General features: G+C 49.7%; 1 protein-coding gene across 1 annotated transcript in view; it reads left to right on the forward strand.

Moving 5' to 3' along the window:
• The window catches only part of CDC42SE1 (CDC42 small effector 1), a 51266-nt gene extending 35671 nt beyond the window's left edge, over positions 1–15595 (forward strand). The window contains exons 3-5 of the mRNA XM_053278540.1: positions 100–207; positions 9202–9295; positions 10556–15595. Coding sequence (XP_053134515.1) covers positions 100–207; positions 9202–9273 — 180 coding nt within the window. The 3' untranslated portion in view covers positions 9274–9295; positions 10556–15595. The remainder of the gene's footprint in view (positions 1–99; positions 208–9201; positions 9296–10555) is intronic.
• Positions 15596–15877: the final 282 nt, after the last annotated feature.

A 15877-nucleotide genomic window follows, 5' to 3' on the forward strand; every position in this document is an offset into this window, starting at 1 on the left:
GAAGGGCAGTATAGAAATCCAATGAATGGATGGATGAAGTTTTGTTATCAGTCTTGTTCCTCCCATAAAGCTTTCCGTCTGTCCCTGTTCTCTCCGCAGAAGAAGAAGAGGCGGCGAATTGACCGCAGCATGATAGGCGAGCCGATGAATTTTGTCCACCTGACGCACATTGGGTCCGGAGACATGGCGAACGAGGGGCTTCCAATGGTAAGGCGACGCCACACTTGGTGTTGAGGGAAACGTGCCGGCGGGGGGCGGGGGGGGGAGATTTTTGGCTTTGACTTTTGGCTTTGCAAGTTGCGGAAAATCTGGGCACGCGGCAAAATGTATGCTTGCTTTTATCCTCGGGGTTTTCTCAGCCAGGATCCCGGTTAATTAGCCGTTGCCAACGAGGGAGGGGTAGCAGGGAAGGAGAATTGTCTGCGACAAGGAAGTGGCTTGAGGCTAGACTTGAGGAAGAGTGCCTTAACTGGGGAACACAGGAGACAGAGTCAGACCACTGGTCCATCTAGCTCAGGATTGCCCGCACGGGCTGGCAGCGGCTTCTCCGAGGTTGCAGGCCCCATTTCGTAACCGGAAGATCTGCTCAACAGAGGAAGAGTGCTGGGCTCTCCTTTGTTGGAGGTCTAGAAGACCTCTCGAGGTCCCTTCCCGTGTTCCCTCTAAGGCAGGCCTGCTCAACTTAGGCCCCCCAGGTGTTTTTGGACTACAACTCCCATAATTCTCAGCCACAGCAGCCAATAGCCAGGGATTATGGGGATTGTAGGCCAACACCTGCAGGAGGGCCGAAGTTGAGCAGGCTTGCTCTAAGGCATGCGCACGTGCTTCCCGGATGTCCGCTCAGTTAATTTTAGATCCCGCTCAGGTTGAATCAGGAAGGCCCCATTCTGGATTCATGCACACACACACACACTGTCTTGATACTGCCACTCAGAACAACGTTCCTTCCGCACACAGATGGTGAAAAAAAAATGAGAGAGAATACCAGCTCCTACAATTCTATCTATTTGGAGATTGCGGGATGGAAATCCCTGCTGCTGAGCTCCCTCTAGTGGCCGGTCTGAACTTGCAGCCAGCTCTTATGCAAGGCTTGGAACATAGGAGACATAGGACATGCTGTGGATTTGGTGCTCCTTTCATCGTTCATGGCATCTCTCAAAGAATCCTGGGTAGCTTAGTAGAATTCTTTTCAAGACCCCTGTGCTTTAGGAACCGGTTCAGTGCTGCTTTTCTGGAGTGCCGAACCGGTACGAAATGCCAGCGTTGGAGCCATTTCAGAGGCCAGGGGAGGGGGGTTACTTTAAGGGTCAGGGAGGGTGCCTCCTACCTGCCCATCCCTGCCCCACTGCTGTCGCCCCACCGGCACTCTCCCAAAAAATGTTGGTGCGGGGCTGCAGCGTCCCTCCTTGAAGCCCCATCAGGGTTGCCACGTAATTGGCCAATGCGCATGCGCACGGCGCACACATGCGTTGGCCATCTGCATGCTTCCCCGGAGTACACAGAACTGGTTGTGTCCACATTCCCACAGTGCTCCCTCACAGAACTGCAGTGCCCAGGATTTCCCAAGGAAATCCCAGGAAATCCAAGCACCAATGCCTGGCTAAAGCAGTTTGAGTCTATAAGGCAGATAAACTTGGGGAGTAAATTCTGCTGAAATCAGCATTATATAATACTAATATAGATATAGATAATAAATACATAGTTATACTAATTCCTACCCAGAGTGGCATCATTACAGTGCAAGTTCCCGTAGTTTTATAAATGGTAGCCGCTTCTCTACCAAAGAGAGAGTCCCCGTTTCTTTATTTCTCCTCTGGCCGTTATCCATCAGTTTATAACAACAACAACAACAACATCAGTTTATAACAACAACAACAGCTACTGCTACTACTACTACTACTATTATTATTATTAATTTTTTACATTTATATCCCACTCTTCCTCCAAGGAGCCCAGAGCAGTGTACTACATTCTTAAGTTTCTCCTCACAACAACCCTGTGAAGTAGGTGAGGCCAAGAGAGAAGTGACTGGCCCAGAGTCACCCAGCAAGTCTCGTGGCTGAATGGGGATCTGAACTCGGGTCTCCCCGGTCCTAGTCCAGCACTCTAGCCACTACACCACACTGATTTGTTTCTAAGCACCTGCTAAAGACTGTCACTTGTGCAGGTGGCCGTCCAGAGATCCATCTTCCTTTTCCTCTGCTTCCTCCTTGGCTTTGCCTTCCGGGAGCATTTTCTTTAAAACCATGTTAGCGTGACTACCCAACTACTTCCTACCTCGCAAACTAGCTAACCAGCCACTAGCCGCTAACACGAAGAGTGGCTAGCATGGTCATTTCTAAGGGTCCTTCCCCCGGGATCTTCTCGAGAAGTTCAGTCTCCTGAACCAGTGACCGAATGTGCACGCATTGTCAATGCGCATGCTTGTCAATGTGCATGAACATGAAGAACACCTTGCCATGCCCCGCAGCTGATAATGTACGGTATCAGTGTTGCCAAAAGGAAAAACTCACTCTTGGCTTTTAAGTCTGAGAAGCTCAGGCTGTGGCAAGGGTGCGAGTACACCAGAGAGCCGGAAGGGAAGAGACATCGGCCGCATGTCATGGTGGAGGGGGGCGTTCAAGGCTCTGATCCTTGCTACCATCTTTGTTGCCAGCTTGCAAGCGGTTTCACCTGGGAAATGTTGGAGAGTTGGTTTTTCCAGATTATGCACCTCATTCCCTTTTAAGTTTGGAGTGGGTGAGTGAGGAGCAGGGATCTACAGATATAGGCTCGCTGCACTAGCCAGCCACTATTTGCGATGGCCACCAGGCCCTTCTCTCCCCTCAGATGCTTTCCTGGCACCTAGGCAAGTCGCTTAGGGGGTTTCTTAGGGGGTTTTCTGCCTGAGATGATGGCTGGAAACGGCGGGAGTCATTCTCCTATTACTCCGAAGGGGTTCCTAATGTTCTTTCCCTGCTCAAAAACACCAGTGGGAAGGAGACCTCTGAAGAGGAGATCTGTGTAGCGCTCCCACACTTTTTGATGTCCAGTTAGTTTTAGATCCTACACACAGGGGTGCTTTGTTTTGTTTGTTTGGTTTTAAACATTTGTATCCCGCTTTTCCTCCAAGGAGCTCAGAGTGGTGTACATGGTTATGTGTATCCTCACAACAACCCTGTGAGGTAGGTGAGGCTGAGAGAGAAGTGACTGGCCCGGAGTCACCCACTGAGTTTCATGGCTGCATGGGGATTCGAACTCGGGTCTTCCTAGTCCAACACTCTAACCACTACACTATGCTGGGTTGGATCAGGAAGGCCACACTCTGGCTGCAGGGGTGCACACACACTGCCTTGATACTGCTGCCCAGAACAAAACTCATTCCTCACACAGATGAAGAAAACTAGAGAGAACACAGCTCACCACTGGCAAGCTGGCAAGCAGATTTGTAGATGCCTGGAAGTGAGCGACGTGAGAGCAGAAGGCTGGATGAAAAGACCTCCACGTACCTTCCAGCACTAACAATCTGTGACTCAATCACCAATTCAGCTGGGAAGCTGAGCGCCTGTTAGTTGGGTGAGATGAACTCTCAAGCCAAAGCACCAAATTCAGGATGTAACTGGGGAAGCTGCCAAATACTGAGTCAGACCCTTGGTCTATCTAGCTCAGTATTGTCTACCCAGACTGGCAGCGGCTTCTGCAAGGTTGCCATCCTTGGAGTCTCTCTCAGCCCGATCTTGGAGACGCTGCCAGGGAGGGAATTGGGAACCTTCTGCATGCAAGCAGGCAGGTTCTCTTCCCAGAGCGGCCCCAAAGAGAGCCAGCGTGGTGTAGTGGTTAGAGTGCTGGACTAGGACCGGGGAGACCCGAGTTCTAATCCCCCTTCAGCCATGAGACTTGCTGGGTGACTCTGGGCCAGTCACGTCTCTCTCAGCCTAACCTACTTCACAGGGTTGTTGTGAGGAGAAACTCAAGTATGTAGTACACTGCTCTGGGCTCCTTGGAGGAAGAGCGGGATATAAATGTAAAAATAATAATAATTATTATTATTATTCCCTGAGGGGAATGTCTTACAGTGCTCACACATGTAGTCTCCCATTCAAATGCAAACCATGGCAGACCCTGCTTAGCAATTGGGACAATTCATGCTTGCTACCTTAAGTGGTGCAGCAGGGAAATGCTTGACAAGCAGAAGGTTGCCGGTTCGAATCCCCTCTGGTACTATATCGGGGCAGCAGCGATCTAGGAAGATGCTGAAAGGCATCGTCTCATACTGCGCGGGAGGCAGCAATGGTCAACCCCTCCTGTGTTCTGCCAAAGACAACCACAGGACTCTGTGGGTGCCAGGAGTTGAAACCAACTTGACGGCACGCTTTACTTTTTACCACAAGACCGAGGTCAAGATCTTGTCATTTCATTGCCCTCAAATCACACGCCGCCCACCCGCCCGCCCCACAATTTCTTCTGAACTGTTCAAACGTCTCGTTTCAAAGCTGGAAAGGCTGTAAACAGACTCGGGAGAGGAACGAGCAGCTACCGGAGAAAAAACTCCAAAGACTTCAGTTATCAAACGGTATCTGCGGCGATCATTAAACGGAATCAGAGGCTCCATCAAATGGATCTTACAGGCCTGTTTGTAGCTGTGTTCGACTCGTGGAGTTACGCAGAGTTCTCCGACATGCTGCAACCTGTCCTGGTCTTTCGAAACACAACCTGTGCTCTTGTGTTTTATCCTTTGCTGAACTGCTGGATTTGACGGTGATGGATGGAAAGAGTGTTGGTTTGGCAAACCGAGAACCTTGCCTTTCCACCTCCCTTTAAAAACTGGTCAAGTTTCTAGTCCTTTAAGGCACAAAATGAGGTTCAAAAGTTTATGGGCGGCTCTTGGAAAATTCTCCGGAGTTGAAGATGAAGCAGGGCAGAGAGGGGAAGGATGCATTCCCTCCTCCTATTTTTAAAACAAATATATAGAAAAACTACAAGTGCTATCTAAAATGAGGCAATCCTCCATGTGTATGTGAGAGGAAGGGGGAATGCTTCTTCTTGAGAGAATATTAGAAGACATTTCCTCCGATGTGTGAGAGAATGCCTCTTCCGATAAGAGGCCTCTTTCTTCTGTGTATCATTTAAAAACAAATTTGAATTTCTTTAACTGGGTGATGATGGTTTGACTTTAAATTGATTAAAGGTAAAAGTAAATTGTGCTGTCAAGTCGATTTTGACTCCTGGCACCCACAGAGCCCTGTGGTTTTCTTTGGTAGAATACAGGAGGGGTTGACCATTGCCTCCTCCTGCGCAATAGGAGATGATTGATTAGGCTACCTGTATTTAGGCCTTTGCTGTTCTGCATTGTCTCTCTCCACCGCACAACTGCTCAGAGTTCCCTCACCATAGGGACATAGGAAGCTGCCATATACTGAGTCAGACCATTGGTCTATCTAGCTCTGTATTGTCTTCACAGACTGGCAGCGGCTTCTCCAAGGTTGCAGGCGGGAGTCTCTCTCTCAGCCCTATCTTGGAGATGCTGCCAGGGAGGGAACTTGGAACCTCCTGCTCTTCCCAGAGCGGCTCCATCCCCTGAGGGGAATATCTCACAGTGCTCACACATCAAGTCTCCCATTCATATGCAATCAGGGCGGACCCTGCTTAGCTAAGGGGACAAGTCATGCTTGCTGCCACCAGACCAGCTCTCCTCTCCTTACAGCCACATTTCTGGCTGTAGGCATGGGCCACTGTGGGCCCTCCTGGCTAAGAATCAAAAGGCACAGAGCTGTCTCAGGTGATTCCCCTGCCAGGGAAGACACCCAAGGCAGGGGATCGAATACACAATTTCCACCCCAGGTGGTGGCTTCATCCCTTTTGCTCTCTGTCCCTCTTCCACAAAAACCGTCTGGATCTCTGGCAATCAAAGCCCCTTTCCCTTGCTTGTGAGGAGGAAAAGCAGTTGGAGAGAGCCCGAGCCGAAGCTCCGGAATTGCCTTTCCACTTTAATGGAGCGGTCAGGTCACTTCAAGGGCAAGCTGTACCTTGCCAAGTTTTTCCGCTGCTGCCCAGTTAATTAAACTGTGCTTTTAAAAACAGAGGGAAGGCAGAAAGGTGGGGCAGTGGGGGGCCCAGACACCCTCTTGTGTAACCCAAGCCATGTGACGGCAGCCTGGCTTTTTGGAAGATGTGCGTCAGCACTGGGTGCGCATGGCAGCCCCTGGCGTCAAGGCCTGGGGCCCAGTTTGGCTGGCGCATGGGCTTAAGTGGCTGACAAATCACTTGGAAATTCGGCTCTGGGTGGCCTTTCCCTGGCATCGTGAAGTGTGAAGTGCAAACTGTGGATAATGAGACAGACATTTCAGTCAGTTCATCGCTGGGTTCATAGGGACATCGGAAGCTGCCATATACTGAGTCAGACCACTGGTCTATCTAGCTCAGTGTTGTCTTCACAGACTGGCAGCGGCTTCTCCGAGGTTGCAGGCAGGAGTCTCTCTCAGGAGGTGCTGCCAAGGAGGGAACTTGAAACCTTCTGATGCTCTCCCCAGAGCAGCTCCATCCCTTGCGGGGAATATCTTACAGTGCTCACACTCCTAGTCTCCCATTCATTTGTAACCAGGGTGGACCCTGCTTAGCTTATGGGGCCAACTCATGCTTGCTACCACAAGACCAGCTCAAGGTCAGCAGAGCAGGGCTGCACAGCTCTGGCTCTCCACCTGTTGGAGTACAACTCCACAGTGCCCAGTAGTCAAGGATGGTGAGCGTGGTAATCCCCAGCCACAGTGGCTGGTAGTCAAGGATGATGGGAGTTGTAGTCCCAATGTCTGCAGGAGGACCGGAATATTGCATGGCCTGGATTCTTGCTCTGGAGACACTAAATTGGATCTAAAATTCAGCTAAATCTGTATCACAGCTGGCATCTTAGAAGAGGCCTTCTTGATCCCATTTGAGAGACAGGGGAGCATGCCTCATTGTAAGAGGCCCAAGACTGTTATGAGAACATGGCAGATTCGGCCTTTCCGCGTGACGGCTTTCTCGTATTCGGAGGGAGGGGAGCAACTGTCCCTCTTTCAACCCACCACCGCCTCCCTCCCTGGGCCTGGGGTCTCCCTTGTGTTTCTTTCCGGCCTGGAAGCCCTCTTGGGACTGGGAACCATCTTGGGTTCTCCTTTGCTCTGTAATCCGTGTGGAGAGGTTTTTGTTGCCAAGATGGCACGCCGTTTGGGACTCAGCCCCGCTAGCTGGGCCCAAAGAGGCCATTTGGAGCCTCTCTTCTCTCCAGCAGTCTTCATCTCCCACCGGGGGGCTGACGCGGGTCTCTCCCTTCTGCTTCTCTGTCGACTGGCAGCCCCTTTGGGGCAGGGAACCATCTTCCTGTGCCTTTTCTGAGGGGAAACCGCCACTGGAACTTTTTCTCTTGAAAAGCAGAACGGACGGCTGCTCCATGAATGATTGATTGATTCGATTCCTATACCGCCCTTCCAAAAATGGCTCAGGGTGGTTTACACAGAGAAACAAGAAATAAATAAGATGGATCCTTGTCCCCAAAGGGCTCGAAATCTAAAAGAAACACACGACAGACGCCAGCAACAGCCACTGGAGGAATACTGTGCTGGGGGTGGATAGGGCCAGTTACTCTCCCCCTGCTAAATAAAGAGCATCGCCACATTAAAAGGTGCCTCTTTGCCCAGTTAGCAGGGGTTATGAGGCTCTGCCTCAGGCAAAGGCTGGCCTAGTTAAGCGGCCGCTGCTGACTGGGCCAAGGGGCGTCTTCTCAAAATGGCGGCTCTCTTCTCTGTAGCACGAGTGGGGGAGCAACTGTCCCCGTTCAGCCCATCGCAACATCCCTTCCAGGGGCTGTTACTGACCTCTCCCTTGGGTTTCGCTTCAGATTATGAGCCCTTTGGGACAGAGGACCGTCTTCAGACCCCCTTCTGGGACATAGAACAAGTCCCCCCCCCCACTCACTGGGCCAAGGTCAAAATGGCGGCTTCTCAAAAATGGCGGCTCTCTCAAAATGGCGGCTCTCTTCTCTGTAGCAGGAGGAGAACAACTGTCCCTCCTCAGCCCAGCTTAGTTACTCTCTCCAGTGGCTGTTACTGGTGACGTGTGTGTGTGTGTGTGTTTAAGACAGGGCTGCTCGACTTCGGCCCTCCTGCAGATGTTGGCCTACAACTCCCATAATCCCTGGCGATTGGCCACTGTGACTGGGAATTATGGGATTTGTAGTCCAAAAACAACTGGGGAGGGGGGGCAAAGTTGAGCAGGCCTGGTTTAAGAGGTTGAGCCCGTTGAGCACCAAGCGCCATTTTCTTCTACCTTTTGTTATGTAAACTGCGTTGAGAACTCTTGTTGTTGTTGAAAAGCAGCACATACATGTTGTTTATCGTGGTTCCCTTCCACAAGGGGCTCACCCCCTAAAAGGAAACCCAAGGGCAACACCAGCAGCAGCCCCTGGGAGGGGCGCAATGCTGGGCTGAATAGGGGCAAGAGAGCCACCATTTGGGGAAGCTGCCCCTTGACCCAGTTGGCAGAGGTCTACTGGTGGATCGTGCCTGTGATGGCTGAATGGAAACTCCATGATCAGAGGCAGTGTACCTGCACGCCAGATGCGGGGGATAAACAAGCAGGATGGGCCGGCTTGTGAGTTTCCCAAGGCATCTGATTGGTTGGCATTGGCGGCTCAGCGCTGGACTGCATGGAGCTGGGAATGGACCTCCCCCTCATCTCAGAATTGGAAAGCAAGTTCCCTGCAACTAGAAAACTAGCCTCCAAGGAAGAAGGCTAGGCTAAAATCCTCCTCCCTGCTAACCATGTCAAAAGCAGCTTTTTAGCAGGGGGCCACGATTCAGGTATATGATTGCACCAGCTGGCATGGAGCAAATTTCAGGAGGGACTTGTGTGATTCCTTCTTAACTCTGAACCAGAAGGGGGTGTTGTGTTTCGCAAGGTCGAGTGGGGGGTAGTGTAGTGTAGTGGTTAGAGTGTTGGACTAAGACAGGGGAGGCCTGGGTTCAAATCCCCATTTGGCCATGAAACTCACCGGCTGACTCTGGGCCAGTCACTTCTCTCTCCGCCTAGCCTACCTCACAGGGTTGTTGTGAGGCGGAACATAACCCTGTAACACCACTCTGGGCTCCATGCAGGAAGAGTGGGATATAAATGTACTAATGAAATAAACAAACTAAAAGCAATACAAAATGAGCGCTTCTCACACCGTGTCGCTTTCTCTTTCTGCAGACAGGGGCTGTCCAAGACATGAGATCCAAACGCGGCCGAGAGCGACAGTGGAGCAATTCTCATGTTTTGTAGCTCTGTGTCTTTCTTCCTCCATGTAAGTATCCTGTGAGCATTTTTAATAGCTTCAAAAAGAGCATTCCTCATCTGCGATTGAGGACTAGCTGCTTGTTGTATGAGGAAGCTGGGACTCCGTATTCTCCACCTAAAGGCTGGACTTAGCAGTTTTAACATGGGAAGCAGCTTAGGGATTCATGGTGGAGGTTATTAAAGTATGCAGTGTGGAGAAAATGGATAGAAATAAATTTTTCACCATCTTATTATTTAATTACAGTATATATTTTACTTAGAATACTTAGAATGCAAGGGTCATCATCCCACAAAATTGACTGGCAGTAGACTCAGATCAAGCAAATGAAAGAACTTCTTCACACAGCATATAATTATCTTACAGAACTCCCTGCCACAAGATGGCAATTGCTGACTTAGATGCCTTTCAGAGAAGCCTAGACGCATTAACAGAGGAGGAGGAGGAGGAGGAGTCTGTCAAAGGTTATAGACAGGCATTTAGCCATGATGGCTGAGTGAAACCTCCAGATTCAGGAGCAGTATACCTCTGAATACCAGGTGTCGGGAGGAGCAACGATGGAGAGAGCTGCTGCCTCCATGCCCTGCTGGAGGGTTTCCTGGAGGCTCCTGTGGGAAGACAAGACGGTGGAGGAGAGTCACCTTTGATCTGATCCAGCAAGACTCTTCTTATTAGCTGTGATTGCTAACAATGGAGATTCCATGCTCAGGGGCAGTATACCTGAGTACAAGAGGCTGGGGATATACAAACTAAGAAAGCTATTACTTTCCTGGCCTGCTTGTGGGCTTCCCAGGGAGCCTCGGAATGGTCACCGTGAGAAACAGGATGTGGGACTAGCCCTCGGGTCTTCGGATGTTCTTATTAGGGAACGGCCCAAACACGATTCGGCTGTCCGAATCGCGGTCACCTCCCTTTAAAACCAAGGGCTTACGCAGCCCCTTTAAAGCCGAGGAGAGCAGGTCCACACCTGGGCATCTCCCAGCTGCCGTGGTACAGCGGCGGTGCGCACACATGGCCTCTGTGCACGCCTGCGGTTTTAAATGGAGGTGCCCACAATTCGGATAGCCGAATCGCATTTCGGCACAGCCCTAGTTCTTATCGCCACAAGCCCCAGGGTTCTTGGGAGGAGAGGAGAGCCCGGTTTAGGGCTGCTTTGAGATGCATTGTGTAGCCGTTCCCTTCGCCCGTTTTCCTTTTCTCTCTCTCTGCAAGTCCATGGAGAAGTGCGGCGGAGAATTGACACTGGTTCTAATCTGTTTCTTCTTGCAGGTTTCAGGCTCGTTAATAAAAAAAACCAAAAAAAAAAAAAAAGGCAAAAGAAGAAAGAAATATATAAACAGCCCTCACTCGAATTACCTGTTTTGGTCTTGTTGAAACAGGTTGGAAACAGAGACATCTAGTGCTTTATTTCCTTAGTAACTTATGCAAACTGATTCCAAACGTTCTAGTTGTTGTTGGTTTTTTAAAGAACAAAAAAAAGCAGTTTACTTGGCACCCTAATACCAGCCTCACCAACTATAAAACTGAGGCAGTGGAATCAAATGCGCTCTTCATGGCATTTTGCACCTGACCCGTCCCAGCGAGTGGCATTTGTTGATTTTTCACAGTCGTCACCTTTTTATGCCTGCAAAAAGTTGTGCCGCATTATATTCTTCAGAGCTTCGTGTCTGACACTGCAGCAGCTAACAGAACTGATCTATCGACAGGTTTTTTGTTTTAATCACATCTTAGATCGATATTTTTCTTGTCTGGAGGAACCACTGGAAAGACTGAAACTTAAGTCACTGGATTCCCACCCCATCCCATCCCACCCACCCACCCCCCAAGTATCCAGGCTCAGTTATGCCATGCGGCAAAGATTCTGGATGCTGTTAAGAATAGCCAAACAGCTTTGACTCATGGGGTGCAAGCCTGTCAGATGTTAAGCTGCACAGTCCCCACAGAAATGAACAAGAGCACTGTAGTCGGCGACGTCACAGGCACTGCCCAATGGTGCTCTCCATGGTGATGCTCTTGCTCAGTTCCCGCTCACAACCATGCAGATTGCATAGGATAACTTCCCGGTGGGTTGTGCCCAGAGCTCATTAGTAGAAAAGAGGGTTGCTGTTTTTGGATATCCACTTCGTGCACCGAAACATCGCAGGACGTCCAGAGCTCTGAGTGCGATTGATGGGGATCCACTGAGCAGCAACATCTGCACATCAGAATCTTTGGGCACAAAATGCAGAGGAAGAGAAACACCAAGGCGAGGCCATTCTCCTGGAGTGACTTTCTGCTCAGCTGGGAATAGTGAAGAAAGAAAAGGCGTCCAAACCAGCAGAACGTACGGGACAGCAGGATCACCATGGCTATCTGTTGACTGTGGGATCCAAGCCATGAAAGTGATTCGTGGCCGAATTGCCTGTAAGTGAAATCACTGCAGTTTTGATCTGCCAGAATGGAAGAGCTGGTCCGGTTTTCCTTTTCCCCTCCCAGTTTCTTTCAGGGTACACATACCTGAAAAAGTGAAATTTTTAATTCCAGGGTGGGGGGGGGTATTCATGGAGTGAAATGCAGGAACAGCCACAAGGGCCAAGATGGTTGCCCATTGGTAAAATCATACTTTAAACACAAAAGATACTGGGTTCGGTCCAGGAGAAGCCCACTGCCAAAAACCCCAGGTGCTCGTGCTCAGCCGTGAGCGAGGTGCTCCAGTGGTCCAATTCAGCCTAAGACAGCTTCTTACATTCATATCTCTGGGCCCGGCTGCAGTGCCAGCAGAACTGTCCAAAGCCCTTTTTTCCCCAAGTAATGCTGAGAGAATCAGCATCGTGCATTAATTACTTGCAGAGAGACAAAGCGGAAGGACATCCATGTTTAAATCAAACACCCATCCTAGGCAATGTAGGTTTTGCATCCAAAAGAGAGGTGTGGGAAACGTAGAAAACAGGACTGTCGCCTGATTAAAGAAAAGTTTAGTTGATTAATCAAATGAATGTTACCCAGTGAATCAGTTAAATCTATGCAGCTGCATAGGATGGAACTGAAAAAACATGCTTTGTGTTTAGATGGTGTGTGTATCATCATAGCAGGAGCCATGTTGGAAGAGGCATTCCCTCCTGTGTGAGAGTGATGGGGGGAATGCCTCTTCTGAGATGGAATTAAAACAGGCATACCTATATGTGGGTGAAAGTGGGAATGCTTCTTCTAGAATGATGCATTCCACTTGTTTTTCTATTTAAAAAATCATCCACTTTTTTTTAAAGTTACCCAAGTAGTTGGGAATGCCTTTTTAGTCTGTCAAACATTCTGTGATTTTAACAAGTAATTGATAAGTTGCAGCCCTAGTAGAAACCGATAGAAGCATCACTTGTAAAAAGCACTTGTCCCATCTTCCCCTCCATACTTCTAAGGAACTTTGGGGATTGTAGTTCCTTTCCTTCCCCATTACCCCCTTCACTTATTTCCTTGATGCTACTGGCCCAACCTCTCGCTTCCTCACTCCACTGTTCTGAATTGCTACTTTTGCTTGGACATGAGAGGAGGAGGAAACCACTCTTGGTTGGCCGGGTCTGAAATAAACATTTCAGATTTTTTGGTCCTGATAGCCAGGCAACTGGAGATTTCCCAGTCTAGTCGGGAGATTCTTCCTTGATTCCCTCTTTCCAAATTTCGTTGTCGATTACGCTGGCACTGCAGGCCATATGAAGCCGTCAGGCTGAGCTTTGGGGACCGTTAGGTTCCCACTGCAGCAACCCCCCCTTTTTAGTCTTTAACTGGGTGCCTTTTAATGCTCACTGTTCCTGGGAGCAGCAGATCCTAGGAGCTGTACGGGTTGATGAGGGAGGGGGAAAGCAAAGCAAGGAGTTTGGCTTACTCCGATCAGGTTAGGAGAACGCCGTTTAGATCTGCCATACGGCTGTTTGTGACACAAAATACTTTGGACGGTGCCATAATTTCTCTCCCTCTTTTCTGTTTGGGCGCTGGCTGCCAAGGAAGGTTCCTCGACACTTCAGCCCACTCGGGGAGGCTTTCTACGTGCTACTCGGAGCTATCCTGCTATTTTGCCACATTATGGGGGTTTTGTGGGTTTTTTTAAAGTCTCGGAACGCTAGAAATGTTACATTAAGCTGCCTTTTAAAACAAGGCTTTTGAGAGATTTTTCTCAAAAGCCACAGATTTTCTCCGCGCTCTTTTCACAGCCAATTGCATTCCGATTTTATCGTGGATTTTATCAGGGAGACCATTTTTGGTGTGTGTGGTGGGGGAGACTTTGTGGTTAGGGGGCAGGAAAGGCAGGGAGTTTTGTCAAGGTAAGGTTTCACACAACAGCTTGGTTTTTTAAAAAAAGTGTCGGACTGGCACAAAAGGTGAAGTTGAGGGTTGCCAATTTTTCAAGCTCCTCTCCCTTTGATCTGCAGACATGAGCAGAGGGCCCTGCTTGATCTCCATGCCGTCAGAAGCTCCCCCTGCTGCTGTCAGCAGATCAAGTCCCTAGGAACGGCACCCCAGTCGGCCGGTTTGTTGGCACTGCCTTCAATCTCAAAAATTCCTCGAACGCAGGGCTAGCCAGCCTGAAGATTTCTGGCTGGTTTTGGACTACAACTCCCATCATCTCCCCACCAGGGGGATGATGGGAGTTGTAGTCCTGCCACGGCTGGAGAACCACATGCTGGCCACCCCTGCTCTTTGGTCCCGTCCATTAAGACCGCTTCCTCCCCCCGCTTGCCCTTTAGCAACGGCACCTTCAACAGGTGAAGCCTGCCCCCTCACCTGGAGCTGCAGCAATGGAGGAAGTTGCCTCCAGCCTCTACGTTTCTTCTAGTATGTGTACAGAAGCTGAGTGAATAAAGCACCCTGTGCGTGAGCTCGGTGGGGTTCCAGCTGTCTCTGTTCCTGCTCTTTGCCCCATGGTTTCCAGGAGTGGGGAACGAACAGAAGCCCCTTTCTGCTCGCGCATGTGCAGGTCAGTGCATGCGCATGGACACTACTGCCCTCTGCAGTGCACCACCTGCCACTGCATGCCGTGCTGTTTAATTCTGATGACCTCTTGAGAAGAATTCCGGGTTTTCTAGTCCACCTGGCCCCAGGAACATCACCTCTGCTGGGCTTTCAAAGTGGCAGACAGAGCAGAGCCTTCGGTGATGGATCAGAGAGGCTGGAGGAGGGATCTTTAGTCTGAGAACAGGAAGCTGCCCAGTGTGTGTCTGCATCTGTGAAATTCTGGGAGGATATACACAAGGCTAGTTCACACGGTCATTGATACTCAGGTCTGGGAGCTGTGAACGTTCCCAGTTGTGTCCTCGTAAAAAGCAAGGTCAGAGGCGGGGAAAGTGATCGTGTGCAAGGCTCCTGCTGGGTGGGAGGACTCCGTCCTACCCAGCAGTTTAACAAGGTAGGAGGAAAAACCCAGTGGGCGTCTCGCAGACACTCACCTCCCCCCCCGCCTCCAACCCGGCTTTGACTCGCACACGATCACGATACGGGAAACGATACGGGACACTTGTCTGACCCGATTCATGACCGCGTGAAGTAACCTACCAAAAACACAAAGTAAATTAACCTACCGTGAGCCCATTTTAGTGGAGATTCCCAAAAAGCAAAGTCAAAAGCCAAGCCACACGCCAGAAGTTGGGGCAGGAACCAGCATCATAAGTGGCAAGCTCCTATTGAATGCCCCAACCCTGCTGGTCAGAAACTCATTCACTGAGACTCTGGATTAACTAATCCGGAATCATTCCCATTGGCTCCCGCAACCCATCCTGTTTCCTTGCCTAAACTATTTATGATCAATCATTTTATTTACGGCCGTTAAGCCAAACTATTTCTGAAGCGACCAGAACCAGCCATGTCCCATGAGGACTTCTCCAGTCTCCCGGCCCTGGTCTCCTTCCTCTTAATAATTCTAAAAGTAGTTCAGTGTAAAATTCTAGCTTATGCCACACTCATTTTCCCCAGCCGGATTGGGGAAGCCAACTCTTTGGGGGAAAAATAGCTGGGCTATTCTCTTGTACAACTAGCTAGATATTTTTTGTTGTTTGATAGAGGAGTTTAGTGTGTGTGTGGAGGGGGAAGGCTGTCTAAAAACAAGAGGTCATGGAAAGGAGTTTATCAGCCATCTACACACAGACATTTTCTTCGTGGAAATCTGCTGTATTCAGGAAACTGCAGCTTTTGGGGTGGCTGTGCTCTGAAAGAAAGCTCTCTCTCTGGGGCAAAGATGAATTGTATAGAAGTGTGTTTCCCTCTTTTACCTTTTTAAAACTCCCCTCGCCCCCTTCGAGAAAGTGTCGCGTATGCTTGAAAAATTAAAGGTCAGATTTGTCGTGATCGGTGTCTTCCATTTCTCTTATCTCAAAAAGTCTCTGGCTTTGTTGCTTCCACTCTGGAATAGCCCAGGAATAGTTATGTGAAATAAAGACTCCAGGAATAGGGTTGCCAGCTTGGAGTCTCTAGGAAGCAAGCCTGAAGATTTGAACTATTTTGAATGTTGTGCAAAATGCTGTGCAAAGGCTGCAGTCAGCAACTCTACCCACAAGCGCGCGCACACACACAGGATACCGCTTTTAGCTAGATTCATATGCATAACCAAAAGAGTCAGTGACAATTAGA

Source organism: Hemicordylus capensis, chromosome 14, assembly GCF_027244095.1.
Source record: "Hemicordylus capensis ecotype Gifberg chromosome 14, rHemCap1.1.pri, whole genome shotgun sequence".
NCBI lineage: Eukaryota > Metazoa > Chordata > Lepidosauria > Squamata > Cordylidae > Hemicordylus > Hemicordylus capensis.